This window comes from Pomacea canaliculata, linkage group LG3 (genome assembly GCF_003073045.1).
Source record: "Pomacea canaliculata isolate SZHN2017 linkage group LG3, ASM307304v1, whole genome shotgun sequence".
In the NCBI taxonomy this organism is placed as follows: domain Eukaryota; kingdom Metazoa; phylum Mollusca; class Gastropoda; order Architaenioglossa; family Ampullariidae; genus Pomacea; species Pomacea canaliculata.
The window spans coordinates 36,965,258-36,991,398 of record NC_037592.1 but is presented as its reverse complement, the minus strand read 5'-3'; the positions used below and the strand labels follow the sequence as shown (position 1 = coordinate 36,991,398).

Genomic DNA, 26,141 nt, shown 5'->3' with positions numbered 1-26,141 from the left:
AGTTTGGTTTGCGGTACCTTAAGCGCGGACTGGTTCATGTGTGTCAGACGATTTTACTGGGTGTGTGTATGTTATTTTTTTCTGCAGATTTTCAAGGTTTTGGAAAATTCACCGGTTACCATGGACTTTAGACCCGATCGTGTGCGCATTATTGTTAATGCCGAAGACATAGTGGTTCACCCCCCTGTCACGGGGTAGAGGTGGCGGCAGTGGTGGGCAATGTGCCATTGCATGAACATTTCACAAAAGCGTTCCATGTGACGAGCCTTTTGTTCGAAATTGTTTGAAACTAGATCACAAGTGTGCATAAAATTTCCTTGCATCAAAAATTGACAATTTACTCTTCCTGATTATTATGACCTATCATGATGATTTGCATAATCAATTTACAATACTTGAACATATGTGTTAGGTACAAGTCACTTTTAGCGACGAAAAGTAATTGTAAAATAATTTTTATAGTCCAGCTATCGGTCATTAGCTGCAAGAACCTATTTTATGCCATAAGCGTGTAAAAGGTTACTCAGCATCGCCTATCCTTCGCATGAAAGCAAGCTTGTGAAAGTGTATCGCTACATGGTCTCTTTGATGTTAAACACCAAAACAGTGAAATTATGATAAAGTGGATAAACAAAATTGTGTTGTGAATGTGTATATTTTGATGAAATGTGATAGAGTGTAGTAGGTGTCAGCATCAAGGTCAAGAGAAGTTAATGTAGATGTATAAGATATTGCAATCAGTTTTATCGTTAGTCGTCGACGTGGTCAGTTCTTTAATAATATGGTGAGAAATCGTTTAAATGTGTAAGATGCTGCCCCCTGTTTCTGTTTCGGTCCGCTTAGGTACTCTTGAGTACTGCTGTAGGACATTTTCTATTTACTGGAAAATAGAGGTGGGGGTCCTTTCCAAACCGGCATAATATCGCGCGGTAGTAAATAAATAGTGTTTTAATACTGCAAATAATGGAACGGTTTCCGAATAATAATAATGTAAAATCGGAACACAGAAACTGTGAAAAAGTGTCAGTTCAGTTTTATTGTAGGCTACAGGCGTGTTGCTGCTTTAAAAATAATGCACAAAGGAATTTACTTTTACTTCTCTGAAAGGGGAGGCGATTTGAGTTACTGGAATTTCAAAGATTATGAAAATTACGGATTATCTTTGTCTCCCGAGTACCATGGTGAGGCATTATCACACCGCCTCTCGTCTCCCTCGGCCGTTGGCCGACGTTATCAGGAATGTCGTAGTTCTTTTACACAATTACAATAATTTCCATGTGTTGATGAAAATATTGATTTTTTCGGGAGGGGGGGAGGTCAGTGAAGGATGTAAACGTCGATGCACGACCTATGACATAATATGAGACTCTTTTTAATACAGGACCTGGCCTCATGAGAGTCTGCCTTGTGTCATGTGTCACCTGACAGAAGTCACAGACTCACACAGGTCTTCACATCCTCACTGTCCGTTTCTCTGGGCAAATCTGAATATTTTAACATGCGTGTGGTGTCTGCTCATTGTATTTAATCCCATCGCACATTTTTGCTCCAACTACTTTGCTAATCCCTGGTAATGTTACTTGTGTCAAGGACGTTTTTAAAACAACCCATCATGCTCCCCAACTCTTTATATTAACGACCTTGGTTTGTTTTCCATGAAGACGGAGATAACGATATTTAACAACAACAAAACAACAACAACAACATGGTATTTTGAATTTCGCAGGCTGCCTTTCTTTGCGCATGTGTACACCAAATCCACACGCACGTAATTTTGTTAATATAAATTCCTTCTCTTACCGTTAAATGTTTTTAGTACCGATTTATACGATGGGCATAAATGTTGAGGATCCTCAAATATCGAACGGTGTGTTCTGGAACATTTCACCTCTAGCACCGACGAAACAATTCCACTTACCGGTATCCGGGTGATAAGATAGTATTTTATTTATCCCAGAGGCAATTCCGGGCAGCTCGAAAGAGAAGCTCAAAAATACAACAACATATTCATATCCGCCAAACAGACTCATACATTCATGATTCAGACAGTTTTATTCATTTGCACAGGGTAACAGCTTGGGCTGTTTGAAGGTTCCTTTTTAAAAATTATTTTGATGTTGTTTTGTGAGTGGACTGAGTAGATTAAGCTGTGAAATGCGCTGTAGTATTATTGTTAGTATGTCAAGATATGAATGCGGTCAGTCCTGCTAACAAAAGACCTTTCAACTGTGTCTGCTAAACAACATCCTGGAACAGGTTGGAAAACATCCGGGAGATTATAGTTTGAGGTCAATGTACGAAACTAGTTGAGTAAATTTATTTATGAACTTCTTTCTGAGTTTTCACAAAATTTGTAGCACCCACTGTAAACTTCCTAGCAATAACCGCATAGCAGTATAGCAGCACAACTGAGAAGTGAGTCTGTGACCAGCCTGGATGGTAATAACGTGGGTGAAATACGATGGGTATAAATGTTGAGGACTCTCTAGGTTTCGAACAGTTTGTTCATTGTCGTGTGACCTGCTCTGACATGTTTCACATACTACATCGAGGAAATAATTCCACTTTCCGGTTGCCATAAAGTCGTGTCCTGGTGATCTTTGGCTTCTCGCGCCATGTGCGCATCCGCGTGCGACCCTGCGCTGGCAAACACTTCATCAGTGAGTCCCTTGTCTGGACCTCGAGTAGGTTTATTGTAGGGTAAGGAGAGAGGGAGGGGAATAGTTGACACAAGTGTATTCCCATTGCCCTCCAAAGCTTTGACACGCCTACGCTTCTGTTGTGCATTCATAGCCCACCCCAAAAACATTTTATGTACACAATGACAGACGGACTTAGTGTACACAATCTTGCATCAGATAGAAAGAGTGTATGAGGGATTTAAACATTACACATCAAGCATGTAAACATCAAGTTAACATGCTTCAAGCGTTTTTTCATATTTCCTGAATTATTAACATTTGAAATTATAGCTTCATTGATTTAAAGACAAAAGTAGAAATGCACAGAGAGAATAAATGAAGGGTAGAGAAAAAGAGATGAAGAGGAGAAGAATGATAGATAGGCTATATGTATGTGTATGAGTGAGGAGAGAGAGAAGGGTGAAGATAGGAAGAGAGAATGAGCATACAGAGAGCTTACAAACTGTTAATACTCCTGGGAAAAATGTGTTCATTTCGTCAAAGCGATAACATTTACACCTCATCTACGAATTTCACGATACTGACAAGTTTATGTTTATATGACACTGACAAATATATGGTTATGAGATTGGGTTGTCGAAGACGACTGTGATCCTCAAGCCAAGGCCCCCTGAGGAATCAAGTGTTTTATGGGACGCGGCAGGACCAACAAAGAGCTGTTAAATCCCCCTTTACGAGCGAGAGACCAGTTTGTGCAAACTACTTTATAAGTTTATGGCTTTCCCTGCAAGTTTATTTGGTCAACCAGGGCAGGTTCGCTTTTCGTCTCATTCACGAACAGAACGAAACTCAGAGCAGACGAAATTTTTCGGGTGATTGGGAGGGAACACGACCAAGACCAAGACACCATGGCCGAGCCTAACGAGGGAAAGACTGAATGGCCAGAGCTGCAAGGCAAGGTAAACTATCTGGAAAAAGAAAACCGTTTATCTGATATTATTGTCTATTATCGTCAGAAAATGGGAAAATTAATTCCGAGAAGTTCTCTTAATTATAAAATAGCAAAGATATGTATTCCTACTCCCTTTTACAACCCATCCATTTGTGTCCCTGCTTTCTTGTTTTTTCCCCCCGGTCGTCCGCTTGGGTAGCGAATAGATAAGATAGAGAAGATAGGTAAATGAACATGTAGATAGTAAGTAAGCTAATCAATCAATTATAGAAATGATATAAAGCAAACGCGTTAGAAAGAAAGAGAAAACTTTTAGAATCTTGAGCTGTTGGTTTTGAAAGTTTTTAGTTTGGAAAGGACATGTGATTTGTACAGTCATAAATTATCTGTTCTATGTGACTAGCCTCAGTATGTGGGCAAATGTTGTTCCCATTATTTTCAAGTCATATTGTCTCCAGAAATATGACGAGGCGGAGAAGGTCATCAAGGAAGAAAACCCTTCCTTAGAGGTAAGTTAACCAGGCATCATACTTAATTTTGAGTTTCTTTTGTCAGAGAGAACTGGTTTCCTATGATGGGTTACTTACCTTAACCTTGACAACCTTTGACACCGTAGACATCACAGTGACCACAACATCATAGACAAGACTTCCAGAAAGCTGGAATACGTGCATTGTCGCTGTGTTCTTATTTACCTGTCTTAGAACATTAGCCAAAGTTGATTTTAATGCAGGGCTGAGGAGAGAATGGTTGATCTGTGCAGACTGTTAAGGTAGAATTAAATTGCTTTATAATCAAGACCTCTTTAAAAACTTTGTAGTTTATGTATTGTGCCCTTCTTATTATGTTCATCAAATTTTAGCGCGAACTCAAAACTCAAGGCTTAAACTCTCCGTCATGTTAACGACAGAACAGACGATATGACGATGAAACATCTAACAAGAAATCTCAAGTATCTACAATGTTTTAAAAATAGTGCACACGCCTCCATTCTCCTACTGACTGTTGCGATGTGAAGATCGCAGACTGGTCTAAAAGACATAAACAAAATATTAATACCTTTTCAGATTCAGAAAGTTCTCCCTGGACAGCCAATGTCTCGAGACTTCCGGCCGTCGCGCGTGCGCATTCTGGTGGACGAGGATGACGTAGTAACGCGGACGCCTTCCATTGGCTAACCAAAACTCTTCATAGATGCCTGTTGAGAAAGACCCTGGTCAGCAAGTAAACAAACCGTTGTCGATATAAACAACACATTCTTTTATGCGCAGAAGCTATGTGGCTGAAGTTTCTTGGATACAAATATCCCGTTGTACGTAGATATCAATAAGTAAAGTGAATAATTAGCTCTGACCATCTCTTGATGGACCGCAAATATGTGAAGGAAGTATAGACAGAGTGATGAGAGTGTTATAGTTACATAAGCCCCTGTGGTCTATTGCAATATTATTGAAGCAGCATTAACATCGACGGTTTCTTGTTTGTGTCAGCTGATTTTTTTTTTGCAACCTTCGCCTGAAACCATTCCAGACCCATGCCACAGATACGCAGATAGCGGCAGTCTTCACACAGAAGCATAAGCATGTAGGACTTTCATTGGATGATTTGTTTTTAGGGACTTTGTTTTGAGGCGCCACAACTTGACCGTTGCTCTGCTTTTTACCCACTGTCCTCTAAAATGTTTATCTTTGTTATTGTCGCTATTTTTACTACTAGTGTGTAACAAAAAATATAACCACCGATATGGCATTAATCAAACACCACTACTTCGTTATCGCACCAAATTAATAATGTGTGTCCAAAATGGGGTCTCGATATCAATAGGGTTTCTTAACATTTTTTGTCAATTCATTTATTTGTATTTTTAACAATCGTATTTGTAGGAAATAAATGCTTCAATGCAACTGACGTTTTGTTGTGTGGATGTTGAGAATTGATGTGGGAGGGAATGGTTAGTGAGAAAGCGATGTGGGGGAGGGGGAGAAATGAATTGAGAGCGAGCAAGAGAATGAAAACACACACACAACACGACACACACAGGGAATGAGGGAAGGAAAAAGACGGGAAAAGGCGAGAGATGGATATTTTGTCTTGTAGGCGTTTTTTCTGTCGCACTGTATGCTTTGCACAAATTGTCAAAAATTTCATAGAGAATGAAGACTTTGAAGTTTTAAAAAATGAGTTATCTTTTAATAGTTCTTATAATTTGACCAGTTTAGTATATACAGAGATTATAAATACTTAGAGACTTTTCTCTATTCAATCATAAAGCACAAACAATAAGAGCACACAATTGTTGCTGTAATTGTTGTGACTGCAATAGTTTGCCACCCATAAAGACAAAAATCATTACAAGAACGTGACATCATAAAGCAGAGGAGGAATGAAACATGCACGACACACACACACATATTACAGGTAGCAGCTATACAGACAGCACACACACAGGTAACAGCTACAGGTATACAGACAGCACACACACACACACAGGTAGCAGCTATACAGACACACACACACACACACAGGTAAGCAGCTATACAGACAGCACACACACATATTACAGGTAACAGCTACACAGACAGCACGCACACGCCTACCTGACCTGTCACGTGGGAAGTTCAACATCTGTCTGATAGACAAGAGGAAATGACTGATAAGAAGCCAAAAAAAGGAGTAAGGGTGGAGCCGCTATGCTCTGCAAGAATTGCATAAGAATTGCTGCAAGAAACCAACACGCGAACAGATGGAAGACTGCATATGAAAAAAGAAACATAGGAAAAGGATAAAATTACAATAGTTCATTATTGTACGGCACTAACATGCTTCGTAAGTAATAACAGAACTGTGTAAAGAAGAAGATAAGAAGTTCGAGCAAGTGACAGGACAGGAGTACTCTGCCTGGCCATCTGATTAAGAAAAGCAAATTACTGGCAGTAATAAGTACACGTGTACCTGAGTTATCAGGGAAGGTAACTGTAGGTGGGAAGGAGGAATGGGTTTTGCCTTTCTCATGCAACTGCCATAGCAACAGCCGCCATCTACGTGACATGTCTAAGACAAGGTCGGCATGATGTGTCCTAAGTATGGTCTACATGACATTTCACATTGTCCTCATGCCTTGACTTAGATATTGTCCACATACCTTGCTTTAGATATGATCAACATGGCATGCCCTGGACTGGGTTCACATGCTGAGTGACACAACGAATCTGAAAAGATCAGCTACAAAGTCTTATCAGAGATCGATGTCCAGATGCCTCACCCAGGACACAATTAATGCTCCTTTGTTGACATAGTTCCTAGCCTCTATTGTAATTTATCTAGGAAAGAACTGTCAGACGCTAATAAGCATTTGGGACCATTGGGATCCCCATTTTCTCTGATCACTTCTAATTATTTTATTTAATGGTCACTTACACTGAGCCTTACTCAATTTTCTCAAAATCTGGGTGATGATATTCCTTCTGTTGTCTGGACACAAACATTAAGTACAGAAAGAGGTCAAAATCATGAAGTTTCACTTGTACACAGATACCCCTAAATAATATAGGGTCCCTGCTCTCCCATTGGCTGAAGCCTTGGCAAGGTAGGGGTATCCATGTAGGATCCTGTGTTGTCGACATCCTTCTTGGCCTGGTAATGTTTAGAGAACGGAAGAGAGTGTATTGGCCCAGACTTTGTAGAAACAGAATCTTGCACGGAGTTTTACTCGAACCCTAAAAAAATTATTATAATTTGTACCCTACTAGTCCTTTAAAAGAAAGAGTTATAAGTAATGTTCTCGGTGGAATTAATATTATGTTCCGGGCAAAGTTCAGCTCCCACGAAAGACAAAAATAAAATGAAAACAAATTGTTTAGTAGAACTAACACTAAACATGCTGACATTAAAAATGTTTCTTTCCTGATTACGCCTATATAACAAAACACTACAGATCGCCCCAGCTCAGCAAGGGTTATCGATAGATAAGACAGTCCGCCATTGAACAGCTGCGGGAAGTGAGGTCACCGATTAGCTGTCATGTTCAGGTTACAGCTCAAGTTGCTTTTTTTAAACTTCAGACGTGATGTACCTGCTCAGTAATTGCTAACAAGCTGTAAGGGAGCGGAACTCACCTTTTTCCACTTTACTTATAATTATAGTTTGAGTGTTGCGAGGGGAGATCACTAACAGTTTAAAATGCAGACAGAATCGGCGGTTTGTAGTCTGCGTTTGTCCATGATTATTTGCCTGTTGTGGCAATACAAGTGTTTTCTTGTGTTGACAATACAACAGTTTGTATGTGTTGGCAATACAAGGGTTTGCCTGTGTCAGTCACAGTACCTGACCTTTATTCTAAGGATGTTTTCCGTATACCTACTTGTCCCTGCATCTGTCCACCTTCACTCCCAACACCTACACATGTCCACACACACACGCACGAATTCATACACAAACACAGGCGGATGTTTATTTACGTGTCAAACAACGAGCAAACACACAAGGAACTCACACGCACGTCCACGCCTAAACAGGATGAAGACTGTGTTTACTTCGGACTCGCTCCCGAACTTTATACTCACTGTCATCAGCTAACAATTTAATAGAACTAACTGTTTTTAAGGTAGACTTTCCTGTTCCGCATAAACACAACAAACATTCGTAAACAGGTTTCTTTTGTGGTGTCGCGTTTAAATACACTCCCACTGTGGCTTTTAATCCTGGTCTTGAAGGTGGTCACATGACAAAGACAAATGTTGACTTCAGAGTAAAGATAGCGGCGACGGATAGAGGACCACGTGGCACGGGGCGTACTTTAAATAACGACGAGCTACCCAGGTGTGCAGTCATTCTCTGCCTGCATGTTGAAGGTAAGCCTCGTGAACCTGATAAGATTTTGTTTAAGGGCTTCCCTGTTATACGTGGAAAGGGCGAACTACTGTTGCTGTATGTTTTGATTTGTGTGTGTGACGAAGTTGTCTGCCATCCAATGCAAAATATTATGAAGAAAATAATTTCGATGATGATGATGATTTGATGATGATGATGATTGATGATGATGATGATGATGATGATGATATACATCGAAACTGTGTAAATTCTCCATGGAATAGAGTGTGTCTACAATGGAGAAAATGATTATCTAGCAATCCAGTTTCTGCTTGTTACGATACAGAAGATGGCGAGCATTATTTTCATTTAAAAAAGAAATTCCAGTCGCGAGAGAGCCTTATCCTCCTAAAACCTGTTCCTCCACTTACACTCCATCAAATCCAGTAAGCTTGACAGGAGCTAACCACACCCACTGTTGGCAAGAGCAAGTGTCCACAGCTGGCAAGGGTGAGCATGTGGCTGGCAAGATCTGGGATGCCCACAGCCAACATTGTTTGTGTTACCTCCATTGCTTGTTCCAGAACATAAGAGAAAGTCACGCCGGTACAACAAATATTACTAGCAGGACATCTCTCTAATACCCACACACACATATGGTGCCAAATTGTGTTCTTCCTCCTTATGCACCATTCTCAGTAACTGGATGTTTTCTGGACTTCTCGTGATGAAGAATGGCATTCGACTGGCGTGTAAGAAAATGTCATTTCAGCACCACACGCAAAATGATTTTTTTTTTTGTTTCGCTAGGTTTGTATTTAGTCAGTTGTATTATGATTTCAGAAGGGTCTGCTTCCGGTTTTTTTTAAATGCCAATGGAAATGTCTGGACTGAGAGACGAAAGTCTTTTGGCAAATTCCTTGGGGTCGCTTGCTTGCAGTGACATGCCAGCTACCCCTTGGCAACGGCAGACAGGTGACAATGTCAGAGAGAAGACAAGGATCGGGCGTTGAACGAAACGGAAGTGAAAAAAATTCCGCAACCAAAAGCTCGTACTAACAGTTCCATTTTCAGAATTTTCCGTAAAATAATAATAATAAAAACACCAAACGGGTGATCATCTCTGATTCTCGTGATTTAACCCAAGGCTTATGTGTAGCTTTGAGGGAAGCTTTCCCTAGAAGTGTCAAAGTGGACATCTCATCTAGCTTCGTTGGTTTTTGACGAATTTGCTGTCTGCCACTACCTCCACAAATAAAACTGTCAAGTCCGGGTTCCCATCGTTGCGGCGTCTGCTGTTACAGAGGCTTGGTGTTTATTTGCACAATCCTGTGCGCGACAAATGCAGAGAGGCACATGACAGGAGGTGACAGATGACTTAACCTACATAAAAAAGCCAGATTGTTTCACAGCAGCTTGGTATGTATACTAATAATGACTATAAACCATCTGCTTGGGTGTCTGCAGCCCTTCAGAGAGCTGAATACAACCTGAACAAGTGCGCTGTAAGTTATTATTGAAAAAAAGAGAGGAGATGGCAGTAAGTCTGAAGCAAACGTTGATAATATCCTTACAGAGACAATTTTGTTAAATTATTTTTGAATCATTTTTTGCTAAAGTTGTGCCCTGTTCAGTTAGTTCAACGAATTGGAAAACAATGGCTGACGCAACAAGTTTTCTCAGCTCATCATTTGTAGAGTATGTCTGACACTTACCTGTACCATGACAGCAATGTCAAGTTGTACACTTGAAACAAAACAGTTTGGAGCAAGGTTAAAATAATGTCCTTAACGTTCCTTTCTCGTGTAAAAGTTTGAGGAATTATAACATGTTTTCCCCATGGAAGCAGCACACGACTGTTGCAATGTACCGTATCTACCTTCACTGTAGGACATAGAAGTTTGTTTTAATAGTGTACAGGGATCAGCTGATTAAGGGCTTGAGACCTGTTACCCTAGATTTAGCAATGCTTGCAAATAATAACTTTGATACCACAAGATGATGATGATGATAATAATATATTAATTCAATGGCCTCCTTGACTGAGTATCGGTCTAAGGTTGGGGATGGGCTTTGTGTTTCGATGCAAAACTAACACAAGCAAATAATCTGTCGCCCATCAGGTGAGTGTGTGATGTCGGTAAACGGGTGTTAACACCCGCTCGTCAGCAAAACGGACGTCAACGGTTGCTTCAACCGAATTTCAGCACTGTCAATCCTTGAAGTCGATGCTTGTACCAGATCCGGGATGTGAAACTTGCGACAAGAAAGAATACGAGTCAACCACTCGTTAACCTCCCGGGGGAATTTTATGTAAACTCGGTCAAAACTCCGAGCGTCACATGGGGTGACCTGATTGGATCAAGATTCAGAGTAGAGCTCGGGGCAGATTGTGCTGCCACCTGGTGGCAATGTTTTGTTTGCGTTTTCGGGGTTAACGGAACGCTAAGAATGTTAAAGACAAACGGGAGCGCAACTGTTATTAAAAAAGTAGCGGGTTTTTTTTAATGAGTAGATAAAGCTCATTTCAAGATACTGCTTCAGCGAATATGAGTTATTCTCGTTGTCTACATACACACAAACATCACCGTGCACAGAATACAGACGCCAGGACTGCATGGACACTGGAGTCGACGACCTCATCGGAGGACGAAAGAGATGAAAGAGCCCGTGTAGTTTTTCTTCTTAACATCCATAAAACATTCAACTTTCCCCCCCCCCACCATCAACAGACACGAAAATAGACGAGATTCAAGCTGATCCTACTCTTTACTAGGTTCTCAGCAGTTTTATTTTGCCTTTACAATCCCTTTACCCGACACCACTACGGGGAACCAAAGTTACTTTGTCACTTCACAAGGATTCAAGCATCACAGAAGCTGAGATAATCGTCAATAATTTGCAAAAAGTGGACACAGGGAAGAGAAATCATCAGAAATGTTGGTAAGGGTGGTAATAATATTATGTATGAACTATCATTATGTGATTTAAACTTTGTGTTGTGCTTTGCTTGTTTCAGCGTCCATCATGTTGAGGACGTTTGTAATCGCCGCCCTTGTGGCCGGCATCCTGGCAAAAGAGTAAGTACCTTGTTATTTCTGAATATAAATAATATATATATATATTATTAAGAGTTATGAAATGAAGGTTATTTCATGCATTGTTTACTCTGCCATGTTTACTACTTTAGACAGGTTTCCCGCATTTTAAAAGAAAACTTATTTATGTCACTTTCAGTTTTGAAAGCAAATTTTGTGCTGATAGCACAGGGACCTTCACGATTTCTCCTCTTAATGTCTTTCTTGAGCCTGTGACAAGTAACATCTGTTAGTCTCCTGTCCACAGATCAGACTCAAGTCATTTTTTTTTCAGTTTAATCTGGTATGATATGTCGACAGTTTGTGATAATGCAATGTTGTTGATAAGCGAAGCAGTTTGAACATTTAAAAAGTACATGAATGTGTATCAGTGCACACAGTGGATCTAGTTTCTGGATGTATTCCTGTCCTCATGATAGGTTGTCAGGGAGCTAAGGATAACGGCGGACAAACATTTCCTATCAAATATATTCCATAATAAATTCGGACATAAGTAAAGGCTATTATATAGGCGCCCTAGGAAATATGTCACACGATTGTTCCTGTTGTGCACGTGCTACCATCCACCACTCGTCTGTTGTGATGACAGTACCTATGTAGTCGTTGCGCCGTCCAAGATGCGACCTGGCATGGACTTGAGCGTCAGCGTCAACATCCTCCACGCCACCGCCGACGTCTCTGTCACAGCCTCCGTCGTCCGCACCAGCAACAACTCCGAGATCGTTTCTGCCACCAAAACCTTCCGCGAGGGTAGGACAGCACGCTCGCTTTTTGTTTGTCAGGACTTGAGACTCACGTGATCACGTGATGTTTGTTAGGTCCTGACACGCTCATGCTCCTCAGGTTCAGGCAACTCATTACTTTACGAGTTGCGGGCTTAAAGGCCCACCTGAGAGCAACTTCGTGTCCAGTCATTGTAACGAAAGGCAAACATTTCAAATATTATACTGTCTTGATAAATTTCTTTTCTTTTCCTGCAAACATCAAAGAAGAAACTTTTCCTGATTTTGATTTGAGTTTCATCTCTTTTCAGGTCACCCTGGAGCAATTGATCTTCAGGTAAGAGACAGCTTCTCCTTTGACAGAGAATTTAAACATACATTACTTTGTTAGAATGGAGAAAACTTCAGACAGAGCACAAAGAAAACCTATTTATGTGTTTACGTGCACTTTGAGGAAATCATAATAAAGTATTTAATGATGAACTCTGGTAGCAGTAGTTTTGTTCAAATTTTTATATTTTCTCCACAAAATTCCCAGGCTTCGTGCTTTGCTTCGTTTTCATCACAATCTCTATTGTGTTGAAATATTAATGTAAATTAGATGTAAACTACATCGTTTCGTTTACATGTACATTTTATTTCAACTATAAAATCTTTTACCAATCAACAGATACCCGATCATCTGACGGGCAGCGGCTATGAGCTGCAGGTTTCCGGTTCCGGTGGCCTGACCTTCGCTAACAAGACGACCCTGGCTTTCTCTGCAAAGTCGAAATCTATCTTTGTACAGACTGACAAGGCCATGTATAAACCTGGACAGACAGGTAAGCGTTGGGACAGGTAGTCGCATCGTTGTTATCCTCGCCTTCTTATGCTCTACAAACTCACTCGCACATCTCCCTCCACAACACTCACAGACATAGACTCATCCACTCATCCCTCTCTCCATCCACCCCCAAGTCTCTCTTAATTACTGACTTGCACGTGCGGTCTCCAAAACACGCACACACACAAACACGTTGAGTCTAAAGAAATTTCTTAACTGGTCTATTGCCAAATAATGTCACTATGTTTGCCAGCTTCATAATGGCAGTCCTATTTAAAAGAAAGAAATAACAACAATATCCCGTATTCCGCCATGTGTATTAAGAAGACATGTGGGAGCAAAAGCTGTTTCTCACAAGCCAGAAGCTTCGATTTGAACTTTGGTCAATTTTCTGATCATGTTGCAGTTAACTTCAGGGTGTTCGCTGCCTACCCGGACCTGACGCTGTACACGGGTCCGATAGACATCGAGATTTTTGTGAGTTTGTCCTTCTTTGTTTCATGAAAATATCGTACTTCTGTCCTTAAGGCAAGATTCTTAGCAGGCAAGCTGATATTATAGATAGTGGAGACAATTAAACCTTGGACATTATTTTCTCACTTTGTGCGAGATGTGTTTTATCTGGCAATTTGTTTCATCCACTTCTTGGCATGCTCAGGACCCCAACACCAACAAAATCAAGCAGTGGCTCGCAGAATCAGCCACCGATGGGGTCATCACCAAAGAACTGGAACTGTCAACCCTGCCGGTCATGGGTGATGGAAATCAAGGCCACAGCCGATGTAAGAGCAACTAATCAGAGTTGATTTCTAGAAGATCATAATTTGTTGTTTTGCATTAAGATGGAATGGTTCTCAAGCTGTTCTTGTTAAAAAAGAAAAATTGCTAACTCGCAGTCGTACAAAGGATCATTGATGGTTATGCTTGCGATTTGTTCGGAATAATTTTAAATAGTTTGCGACGGGAAGGTAATGAATACATTACGAACAATGTTTAGTTGGTTTCTTTAAATTTAGAACAGGTTCAACTGTCTGATCATGTTAGTGTTTTATTGATATGTATTTATTTTGAAATGTTTCTCTTCTCACTGTTTCAGAGTTCCTCAGAAGAGAAAGTATTCACTGTCGCAGAATATGGTGGGTTTCGTTTTTTTATTTATTCTCCTTTTCTTAGAAAAAGACGTGTATATGAGAAATTAATGTTGGGTATTTTATTATCAGACACATAAACACTCAACGACTATTGTTTGTTCTTCACTGTTGTTCTGGACTCGTTTTAGCGCTGATTGTTGTTGTTTTAGTGTAGGTTCTGTTTCAAGTGCTGTTGTTTGTTTTAGTACTCTGTACTTTCAGTTTCAGTACTACTGTACTTGTGTTCTAGTACTGCTGTTCTTTGTATTTTAGTGTTGCCCAAGTTCGAGGTGAGTGTGGAGTTGCCGTCCTATGTACTGACTACTGCAGAGTCCATCCCTGTCTCCGTGACGGCCAAGTGAGTTCCGTCCCTCTAGTACTGTACACTCATGTTTACACTAGATTATATTGAAAAATAACACAAATAAATAAATAAACATGTTCTTGAATGTACTTGGAAATCATAGAATAAACAAGCATCAAAGTGTCCTAGTCTGTACCTATTTATTGTATGGAGCTTGCAAGCTATGGCTGGAAGGGATACATTGTTGCACAGACTACCATCTTGTATTAACCTCTACGATGGTGTCTTTAATGTCTAAAATGTTGGCAACCAGTCTCCTGTAGGCTCCGGAATGTAAGAAGAGAAGGGGTTTATAGTCTCAAACAGCAGTCAAATCATATTTATTTTCATCCATGTCTTTCTCATAAGCGTTGACTTGTGCACGGATTGTTTCAGTTTTCGTGGACTAGTCCCAGTTCATGTTATCTCCACATCAAGAGTTGTTGCTGCTAAAGTTTTCTGTGGATTCTGTGCGTTAGGTACACTTATGGACAGCCAGTGGCGGGACCGGTCGTTGTTGAGGCCAAGCTGACCAATGCTTACTATCAGCGATATGGGGCGCTGTTCAGCAGACAATCCAGGTAACTCTTCTGTCTGCTCATGAATCTTCACACAGACATCGGAGTTAAATTATGTTGTCTGTCATCATCTGAGCAGTAACTTGTCAATAAGGAGGTCTGCTGGCAGTCTTTTGCAAATTACAGAAGTGGGGTTTAATTCGTACGCGAATCGGAAGACTAAGAAGGAATACTTGAATTATTTACAGGAAGGAAGATTATGAATAAGGGCTTTAAAATGGCGATAACAGATGAAGAAGACTAGTCCTATTTTTTTGGTTTGTTTTGGTGAAAGTTGGTCCATGTTGTGTTGAAAATATCTGTTGCCCATCTACACATAGAAGACTTTGTACACGTAAACATAGCACAATCCATTAATTATACGGGAAAGTGTTTTTTGAGCTCATAAAAAGGTGTTTGTGTTCCACAGCTGGACAGTGAAGGAAAGGCCAAGATCGTCTTCCCATGCGGAAATTCGTCGCCTGAGCAACAACGCGGTGTACGCCGGCGCCATCAACTTCACGGCCAACGTGACGGAGACGTTGACTGGAATCACACTCAGTGGATCCTCCGAGGTCACGGCCTACACCCAGCCCTACAAGCTGGAGTTCCTCTCTTCCAACCCCAAGACCTTCAAGCCTGCTCTTGAATACACAGCATACGTAAGTCCTGAGTCAACGTCCTGTTTGAGACATGGTTATACCTAGGTCATGAGACATGCTTAGGTCTTGAGACATGGCCATATCTAGGTCTTGAGACAAGGTGCGGATATGTGTCGCACGTGATCTTTTGATACAGTTTATACTTTGATTTCAAAATGTCTGTGTACATATGTCTGCGTTCGTGTGTTTGCACGTGCAGCTAAAATTCCCAGCCGGACGGCCAGCCGGTCAGTAACGCGGCGGCAAGACGGCCACCCTGAGAACCACGGTGACGGCCCAGGTGGAGCAGAAGACCGACACCCTACCCCTACTACTACCCCCAGACCACCAACTTTGACCTGGGCCCCAAAACCCTCACAGTCCCCGACAACGGTCTCATCGCCTTCGCCTGTCCGTGCCCGCCAACGCCACCAGCCTCAACATCCACGTCAGTGCCACGTGTTCTTTACTTTGTTTTGACAGGACTTGTTGGTCTTAGTTTTGTGGATTTTGTTTTCATTTTTATTGAGTTTTTTCGTAATTTTTAATGTTTTCTGTGAATATTTTTTCCTGTTTTGTTTTTTTGGGGTTTGTTTTTTTGTTGTTTTTTGTTTTGTGTTTTTGATTTGTTTTTAGTATTTGATTTCGGATTTTTGAAAATTTTGTTTTGGTTTTGAGAATTTTTGTTTTTTGAACTTATAATCGCTTTGTAACATAGATAAGTGTAAAGCCATGTCATTAAAGACCAACCCGAGTATATTTTTTGTCAATTTATCCATCACAAGAAGCACATTTTGGAACTAATGTCCAATAAACTACTTCCTTACTTTATAACCTACTTCTCAACAAGCCTTTAAATACTAATAACAAACATCGATTAGATTAGCAGCTCTCTCCATCATTGGTTGTGAGTTCATCAGATCTTGAGCAACATTTGTGTCAGTTTATCATCAGATATGTTAGCGACCACACTGATTAGTCTCACTTTTTTCTGAGGGTTGAAGGAACTCAAGATGACGAGAGTGAGTTGTGTTTGTCATTACAGGCGGAGTATGGCGGGGTCAGCGTGTACTCCAATGTCGAGAGGAGCTACTCTCCCAGCAACAACTACATCCAGCTTTTCCTTCGCACGACTACCAGACTCCAGGTAAGTAGTCAAAAGGAACTTTGACCTCTGAAATAGTTCAGTCTAAAGAGAACTGGTCTGTCATGAACTGATGGAAGTCTAAGGTTAGGGCCGCAACACTTCCATGGGTGAGTATGGAGACACTTCCGGGTGAGGGGTGAGAGGGGGGAAGCCTGGGTAGGTGTGTCGTGCTCTCCAGTCCTGCTTTTTTTTCCTCCTCACTCATTCATATACGTCGAGAATCAACCGTTCATTCAAATGTCTTATCTGATAATACATTAATTAATACACACCACTATAATATTATTATTAATAATATTATTATTATTGGCTTCATTTTGGTCTACTTTTACTAATGCAGGCTGGTGGCCAGGTCGACTTTGAAGTCAGGTCAACAGAGCCAATCAACGATATGGTTTATCAGGTAAGCTGACAGACATGTCATGTCATCTATAAACATTTTTTAGGTAATTTGTCATAAAACGTCTGTCAGGAAAACATTTATTTCGCTCTTCTTCTGTATGAAAAAAATGTGAAAATTATACTGAGATGATGATCTGTGTCTGATTCTGCCATTTACGAGAGAACGGTTGTGTTTGGTCGCTACTCTAGAATATTCTATATGACACGCGAATGGAACTGTCAGTAATACATTGAAAATTCAAAATCATGGAGAAGAACCAAAAGCAGAAAACGAACAAAAACAAAAACAAAAACAAAAGTGCTCCTTCGTTCAGTAAAGAAGAATGTTGAATAAAGAATAAATTGAAAAATAAATGTTGAGAATAAGTGAAAAATACTTCCAACAATTTTTGTTTTATTGCTTTAGCAAACCGTTGCATAGTGATATTGAAAATATTGAAAATTACATAAGGCCCACTCAGAAAGCTCTACAATTTTTTTTTAAAAACAATATCATGTAAGCTCGAAACCGACTAAAGTCTGTGTAGCTTGTACTCACAGGCTCTAGTATCATACTGCAGCTCATCGCATGATTTGGGTTCGTGACAGATACTCTCCCGTGGGTCCATCGTGTCCACCGGCAAGGTGTCCGCGGGTGGCGTGACCTCGTTCCTGTTCTCGACCCCCGTGACCTCTGCCATGGCTCCCAACGCCCGCATCGTGCTGTACTACGTGAGGTCCGACGGCGAATCGTCACCGACTCCATCAGCTTCGATGTGGACGGAGCCTTCAAGAACCAGGTACGGTTGCCTCTGCCAGTCTTCTGATTCTGTCCAACTTCACCTCTCTCCCACTGTGTGTGTGTGTGAGAGAGAGAGAATATAAGGCATAGAACTGACCTGTTACATCACACGTGCGTTCATCTGTGTTAATCTGTGTGTTTTCTCATGCAAGGTGTCGGTGAGTGTGGACAGGGTCGAGGCTCAGCCAGCAGAAAACGTTCAGGTGAAGGTGACGGCCACGCCTCGCTCCACTGCCTACCTGCTCGCCGTTGACCAGTCAGTGCTGCTCCTCAAGTCTGGAAATGACATCACACAGGAGCAGGCGAGTAGCCACAAGACATTTAAAACATTATTGCTACTCTTAAAAGTTGCTTGCAGACATCCTTTGTAATGAGTGAAAATGGCAGGGTACTCCAATTACCGAAACAGCATTATAATATCTTAGCTTGTCGGCCTCAGTCACAGCTGCCAGGACTAGCCATGTGCTGGAGATGAATAATGTTGTGTTCACCATCTTACTGTAGATCCTTACCTGTCCTCGCAGGTGATCGGAGAGCTGAAGACATACGACACCATTGAAACAGCAAGTTCCCCTTACATTGATGTCCTCCCGTTCGGCGCCATTGCTCGGCGGAAACGTATGATTTGGTTCCCCTTCCCGAGATACTACGGCGGAAGTGACGCCAACCAAATCTTCAAGGTAAGCTTGCACCTGCCTCACGGTGTTACTATTTCTCCTCTGGGTATCTGTTTCACACCGGTAAAAATTTAACATGTTGGTTAAGTCTGACATATGGTTAAGTAGTTTTAGCTACAGAGGATGAAAATATTTAATAAAAGTAAATTAATTATAATAGATAAATTAATATTTACTTAATAATAATTAATAATATTGCAAATAAATCTTAAGTAATAACAGATTCAAATTTTCGAATGAAAAGCTCGTCAGTGCACTCATGTAGTTTCTTTATAACAGAATGCCGGAGTCGTGGTCATGACGGATGCTCTCATCTATCAATATGTCAAGCCATACTGTAAGTACTGTCTTATATACTTTGTTAGGCCCAGTGCCGCCCCCTAACGGTCAAAAACACGATGAGCAGCAAGAAAAATATTTCCCCATGCCGTGACTTGGACAGGATCGTTGTCTGCGATTTTTAGAACAAATCAACTAGAGTTACAGAATTTACAGTGTGTTTTCACAGAGAAATGTGTGTTACTCTGTCATGGTTGTTTATTTCATTAACAAAACTTTGTTGTAAGATTTCTTGTCGCTCTCTTGCAAAACATTTAAGACAACCACAAGTGGAAACGTGTCATACTCGTGAATCTGAAATATTCACAGTTCAGTGAGTCCTTACACAGAAACTGGCTTCGTAAATAGGAGGAGTTTGATAGAGAAGTGTGGACATGGGAAGGTGAACAGAAGGAAGAGAAATCACATTGTCTTCTGATCACATGTCATACAGATGTTTGTCGAGTGAATTACATTGTGTTTGTCAATGTGTGAGACAAACTCAGTGAACACGGATGATGTTGGTAGGTTTTACTTGTTCATGGACTAGATATTTTGATTTTATTATCAACTCGTACTGCTTCTTTGACACTGGTTTGTCAAACATGGGGTTAGTCTGTTGAGTATGACGGACAGCACTGGTGTGTATAAAGTCGGTACTCACCGGTTTCTGTTCCCAGATGTAAGGTTCTATGCCTACAGGCGCACACACACACGCAGGTACACACACACAATCACACATAATCTCTCTCTCTCACACACACACACACACACACACACAATCACTCATAATCTCTCTCACACACACCACATACCACGAACACCCATCAATGCACCATGCTTCTAAACGACTTAGTCTTTTTTAGACTTCGGATATTTCTTGGTCCCCCTTTCCCGTGATTTTCTGGCCGATGAGAATAACTCGACCCACAGGGGACAAAACTTCGGATACCTAGTTACCTCCCATTGAACTCAAGTAGTCCGCTTCCCTGACTATGGCATCATAGGTCCTTGCTTTCTACCATTGCTATAAAATCGTTTGTGAAAAATCTTCTGAACTAATAAGCAACTTAGTCCCGTTATCAAACTGACAAAACATGATGCCTTTTGATGGACAACATTCTCACAGGGCAGGGTCTGACGATAATTACTGTTGTGTACAGGTAACGAGTGTCACGTGTCTTTATGTCAAGATGGTGTTGATTGTTTACTATAAGCGGCACCGCAAAGCTGAGAAGTATAATCTGAAAAGTCGAGATTGATGTCAACATCAATACATTTAGCGAGGGCTATATGGAACTTTATTTCAGGCTTTTTTTTTGTAAGGGGCAGTGGAGTTGGGGTACTCCTTTATTGTTTCAATGTTCATTTTTTGTTTTGCTTTAGATTTTTTCATTATTGTTTCTTAAAATACTTGTATTTGTAATCTTTCACTAACAAAACGTTTTGAAGGAAACACCAGGTGCCACAAAAAAATCTGAACTGTGGTCACTGCATTGTAAGTTTGTTTTTGTATACATTTCACCTCCATGTTCCTTCACTAATGAAACTGAGATCAAGATTTGGTTAAGCTGAAATCAACCTCCGGGTTTACAAGTGAACAACTCCGTCTATTATGTTCTCAAAATGTGGCACACAAAGATGGATGTCGCCGCTGTTTCGACATATTGCTGGAAGAAAAGGCTGATGTAGCATTCCGAGAGAGCGCAAGGGTTGATGAAGTTCAGCCACTCCCCGACAACAGCCTACAGGAGGGGGGCCTGCAGGAGGTGGAGCGAGTCCGGTCCGTCTTCCCAGAAACGTGGATGTGGACCAGCAAGACTGTCAGGTGCCTCCCTATACTTCCCACAACCTCTTGAACTTATGTCAGAGGTTGAGAGGTCACAGCAGGAAGAGCTTTCTCCCTGCGTGTAGCTTTGGGTGGAAATTTTATTCTTCAACAAGTAGAGGGCTGCTTGGTTTCCTCTGCTTAATGCCGGCTTCTGTTTTGCTTGCTAACATTTTTTAAAAGAGCGTTTAACAAAATATTAAGTTTCAAAACTCTGAATGCTCTTGCTACATCTGTATTTGATTGAATTTCTTTGCAGCAGCAGCATTCTCTCGCACTCTTGCACTTTGCACTTTCTCGGTTCTTGAAGACAAACCTCTGCAAAAGTAACCTCTTCCTTTTCTCCGCACTGGACGCCATTCTGAAAGCGGCAACGACTTTTCCGTCGTCATCGTCCTCGCTGGCGTTACGTATTCATCAAATGCTCGTCACTCTTGTTTTATATCGCGTAGTCTCCCTTTTAAGTTTGTTTCCACCCCTTTCCTTGTTTACAATTTAGGGTTAAACATGGATGTGTCACGTGACTTTAGGAGGTTATTGGTGCGCACATTCGCTGTTGATTTGGCGCAATCGTGACGTCACATGAGTTCGTTCCCAGATGACTTTTACTTCACGATGCCGCTGACCACCACAGCCATGTTCTTGTTCACCACTGTGCCAGGACTTGTGACGTCTGCTGGCACAACGAGTAGCCCGCCCTTGGAGGAAGTGGAACAAGTGCGCACGTGGTTCCCTGAAACTTGGCTGTGGGACGGCGCCATCACGGGGTAGACGTCTGCTTATGTTGTCTGCCTCATCTGGTTTACAAGAATCCAAAATTTATAATAAAAAGCTGGTGAAGGGGTCTAAAGCACCTGCACGTTCGTCAGGAGACGTAGCTATGAACTAGAAGTAAAGCTACATGCGGGTAGCGGGGTAACCGTTGGACTGGAAGCAAAGATGAAAGAAAAATAGACAACCCTTCAAAAAAATTAATGACCTCAAGATAAACAATAACGACCTGTCCAAAAGAGACGAAGACCTTGAATGTCGGGAGATAATTCAGTGGTCGAGTCTAAAGGTATGTCCGCAAAGTCGAAATTGAAGTTGTGGAGTAGAGATAAAGATCCCACCATCCTCGGATGCAGCTGAGCACTTCTAGTCCCTAGCCATGTCGCCAGCTGAGCTGTGGAGCGGCCTGCATCTTCCTGCTTACAGCTGTGGTGGTTGCCCTCTTCTGACTCCATTGCCTCATGAACCGTTATTTACACCACACTAGTCTCAGCTTTTTTTTTTTAACATTACAAAGTTCGTTTCTCGTCCTCTGTCATCTAGATCCTATCTTCTTCATGCACGCGGCAGCAGGCGGTGGTGGTGGCGGCCCACTGCATGTGCCTGATAAGCGCTGTTGACACGGCCGTGATGGAGGTGGAGCACGTGCGGTCTCAGTTTCCAGAGACATGGTTGTGGGCCAGCAGTCGAACCGGGTATCCATAATATTACTGTGCGGTTCCCCTCTAGCATCTCAATCAAGATCCCAGTACCGATAATTTAGCACCTCCTCTGAAACCTCAACAATACGATTGTATAGTCCCTCTCTTGAATCCTGACTTAGAAAATGTTATTGGTGATATGTTTATATGGTTTCCATTATTGCCCTCGTTTAGAAACGGGTGTTGTTCTTGTGATCCCCTTGTGCCTTGTTGGATAGCGCTGCAAACCTACTCCGCTTATAGGACAGGTGAGGGGCAATGTTCATGCTTTGCTACCTTTTTGCAATGCCGGGGCAAGCTGCACCCTGACGGGCTGTTTTGTTAAATGGTATGACAGGTCCACTCTCATAATAAAAATTAATACAATGACTGGTTGCCATGCCTACAAGTGTGGACACGGCCCAGCGTCCAGAGATAATTTTTGTCTAGACGGTGGGTTTTAATTGCAGTCCTTCTCCACATTTCTACATCATCCAGACAAGTTAGTAAGGGTAGCAGCTGCTGGTAATCCTGGGTGCAGCACCAAGTACTTCTACAAGATGTCAACAACTGAGATGTCAGGGTTGTACATGTATAAGTCAATGCTGTAAAGGCTTCATCCAATGGGAGAGCTGGGACCTATTAGCGTATCTGAGCACAAACGTGACGTCACAGGTTCGGCGTCTTTCTCTGCATGGTTTACAGGAAAATTTACAGTTCTAAGAAAAATAATTAAAACTTCAACAGTCATTTAACCAGATACATACTGTCGAACGAGTGACTATGTTCGGCAATTTTACCGTTACTTAAAGTAAAACTTTGCCAAAAATTCGACAATTTTTCTCCACTGTATTCGACAGTTTACTTACATCTTCAATCAGTTATAAATCTCTTCACACAGATATATGTAGCCTAATTTGACAATTTCATCTTCATGGTGGTGGTGGTGGTGGTGATTGGCTGGAATTTAAAATTGTTTGTTGTGATCTGGAAGCAGGTGAAAATATTAACAACCGTAAGCCTTCTGTAGACCTCCTTCTGTTTTGTTTGCAAATGTTGCAAAAGAGAATCTTTTTCCATTGGCCTGTTGTGGTGTACACCATACAGGGCAGTGTTAGCTCTGAATAAAGCTCAGATGTTCTGTTCGTGTCCTTCATCAGATCCCATTCGTTTCTTCCGTCCCCTTCTCCGCCCTGCTCTCGCCTTTGATGGTGTGGATTCGATACGCCGGGTAAGTGTGTCCCAGAGCCTGTCCCCGCAGGTAGAGGCGGGTACAGGACAGCAGGACCTACAGGAAGTGGAGCGAGTCCGGATGGTCTTCCCAGAAACGTGGCTGTGGACCAGCTTCTCCTCGGGTACAGTTGCCTCATGTCCCAGACGCCACTGCGCGCCTGTATCATGCGCAAACATTATCTGCACCATTTCTTGGGGGATGGAAAATACTGCCAATAACTGCTTTTTTGCTCATCATGTGTATTTTTGTGCCTAGCTTTTTCTTTGCTGTCATCCGGCATCTATACCGACATGCATGCTTTTGCTGCAAGTTCACAGGTCACACGAGGAAACTTCACAGGTCACATGAGGACCGTGTGATGGCCACAACTGTGTAGCACTTGAAAACTGTTTTCTATCTTGGCCTTCAAAATGGCGATTAATTCAGCTTTTTGTATTTATCACTTCTACCGCTTTTTCTAGGCCACATTATATACAGGGTGCGGTCAGAATTTTTCTTTATTATTATTGCATGCTTGTTTCTTTTTTCGTTCTTTATTTCATTCACTCGTTAGCTCTTTCTTCCATACTCTTTTCTTGATGGCATTATTGATTAGTGCTTTTATTGATCTTTCATGCATATTTACTTTTGAAATGGACTATAATATATGCAAACCAGAGAGAGAGAGAGTAGACGCTTTAAAGCATCTACACTTCTACAGTCTTAAACGACTTCACAACGAAAATGAATGGGTAGCACGGGTACCACAGAGTTATAATTTTCCTGCAAACAAATACCTCAGCCTGTCAACACATTCGTCGATATGTCTTCAGTATATTAACATATTAACATATTTAATAAGTTAAATATTACCTTTACCCAGACACTTGTTGTCGAATACAGCAATGTTACTGTCATGTTATTTACAACTGTCGACTATACGACCATATGTATAAAATATATTTAAGCTGGACAACACATATCCAGGTATGAAGTCCTTTAATGCAGTACAGGTGGTGGTGGTGGTGATTGGCTGGAATTTAAATTGTTTGTTGTGATGTGGAAGCAGCTGAAAACTGAAAATATTAACTTCACGTGACCAGACGACTGTCCATTCTGCGGGCCTGTGTTTGATCTCGCTGGCGGAGGAATGATACCCGGGGTAGCTGCCGGGAATGGGGGCGCTTTTCCCTCAGGTGCGGGTGCCCTTCAAGAGTCGAGCACGTGCGGACAGTGTTTCCGGAGACGTGGCTGTGGGCAAGTTCAAGGACCAGGTGACAGGCGGCAGAACTATCAGTGTTCACCCCGATCCCCTCCACCTGTCCACCCTGTTCCTATGATCGTCCATGTGCACCCGTCGGGAGTCGGTGGGGCTTGGATAAGGGGGAGCTAGAAAGGGCACCCAGTTGAGTTATTTCACTTTTTTTCTGAACCCAAAGGTTTCTGAGACCGCTTCAGAAGCTTAAATCGTTAATGTATAATTATTATAAGTATGTTATTGAAGTTTCTTTCAAAGTCTAGGCAAGATGGAATCTGGTGAAGGTACGATAGTTTCAGTGATGGGAGCCCTTTCTATCCCCCCTGCTTTGCTTGCAGGCATTACATCAGCGTTGTGCAACAGTCTGAGTGATGAACACTACATTTGACAACATTATTTGAGAATGACAGACATAAAGATGTGATTCTGTTCATGTTCTTCCCAGATCCCATTCGTTTCCACGGTCCTCTGGGTCCGCTTTTTGCGCTGTCGATGCTGAGCGACCCTTAAGCCTGACCCAAGGTGTGTCGTCGCAGGTAGAGGCAGGTGGACAGCAGGACCTGCAGGAAGTGGAGCGAGTGCGAACACTGTTCCCTGAAACATGGCTGTGGACCAGCGCCTCCGCTGGGTACAGTTCCCCTGCCCTCTCCCTCCTGTACAATACTTGTTGGCAATGTCCAGTCCAAGCACAGGCTTGAATGGGAAGTGTGGAGGTGGAATTGAAAACCTTCCCAGCAATCGCTTTTTTGTTTGTCATGAGTGTTTATTATTCTCCTCAACCCTCAGGCTTTCAACCACAGCAGTGCTTGAGCTCGAATGCAAGTCATACCTATGTAGATCCTTCCATGTACAAATTTGCAGGTGTTCGCCACAGACCTGTAAGGGCTTGAAAATACTTTTTTGCACCTCAACCCTTGAAAATATTATTTATTTATTATTTTTGTTCTTTGCGTTTCACCTGGAAAGTGCTGGCTCCTCTAGCACCTTCGATGCCGCTTTTTATTCAAACGAGGCTTTATATAGACAATGCCGTCAGGATGTTTGTGTATTGTATATTCTTAATATCTTTCTTTCTTCCTTTCTATCCGGAATCACTCATTCCCTTTTTCCCTCTGAATAACAGCATTATTTTATAGTGTTTTTTCTTCGATAGATTTTTAATTTTTTAATCGAAAACATGCACAATTTGCTCACACACAAATATAAAAGGTTGGTTGGCTGGTTGTTTGAGTTTTGCCAGCAACTAAGGGATATTTTCATCAAGATGTATTGTCTTATATATTACAATTATTATATTATTATAGTATATATAGCTCGATATCTTACTGTACTGTGAACAACGGCCA

At 41.6% G+C, this 26,141-nt stretch overlaps 1 protein-coding gene and 1 long non-coding RNA gene across 3 annotated transcripts in view; both read left to right on the top strand.

Annotated features, from left to right (window-relative positions):
- Nucleotides 1-1,788: 1,788 nt before the first annotated feature.
- Nucleotides 1,789-5,498, top strand: LOC112559323. 2 transcript variants are annotated; one of them, XR_003098320.1, is made up of 4 exons: nt 1,789-2,660; nt 3,484-3,601; nt 4,053-4,103; nt 4,662-5,498. It is a non-coding gene; the product is annotated as an uncharacterized LOC112559323 (long non-coding RNA). The 2 variants fall into 2 exon arrangements; XR_003098319.1 differs by lacking the exon at nt 1,789-2,660 and having other exon boundaries at nt 2,921-3,601.
- A 2,674-nt stretch (nt 5,499-8,172) lies between these two features.
- LOC112559657 (CD109 antigen-like) overlaps nt 8,173-26,141 on the top strand; it is a 36,039-nt gene continuing 18,070 nt past the window's right edge. Inside the window, 23 exon segments of the mRNA XM_025230992.1 lie at nt 8,173-8,444; nt 11,423-11,483; nt 12,091-12,251; nt 12,535-12,560; nt 12,894-13,047; nt 13,456-13,526; nt 13,708-13,808; nt 13,810-13,831; nt 14,146-14,185; nt 14,453-14,537; nt 15,002-15,103; nt 15,510-15,741; nt 15,954-15,978; nt 15,981-16,036; nt 16,038-16,119; nt 16,122-16,168; nt 16,766-16,867; nt 17,208-17,270; nt 17,858-17,996; nt 17,999-18,048; nt 18,203-18,352; nt 18,575-18,730; nt 19,007-19,064. Of these exon segments, the coding sequence (XP_025086777.1) occupies nt 8,315-8,444; nt 11,423-11,483; nt 12,091-12,251; nt 12,535-12,560; nt 12,894-13,047; nt 13,456-13,526; nt 13,708-13,808; nt 13,810-13,831; nt 14,146-14,185; nt 14,453-14,537; nt 15,002-15,103; nt 15,510-15,741; nt 15,954-15,978; nt 15,981-16,036; nt 16,038-16,119; nt 16,122-16,168; nt 16,766-16,867; nt 17,208-17,270; nt 17,858-17,996; nt 17,999-18,048; nt 18,203-18,352; nt 18,575-18,730; nt 19,007-19,064 (2,113 nt within the window). The 5' untranslated portion in view covers nt 8,173-8,314.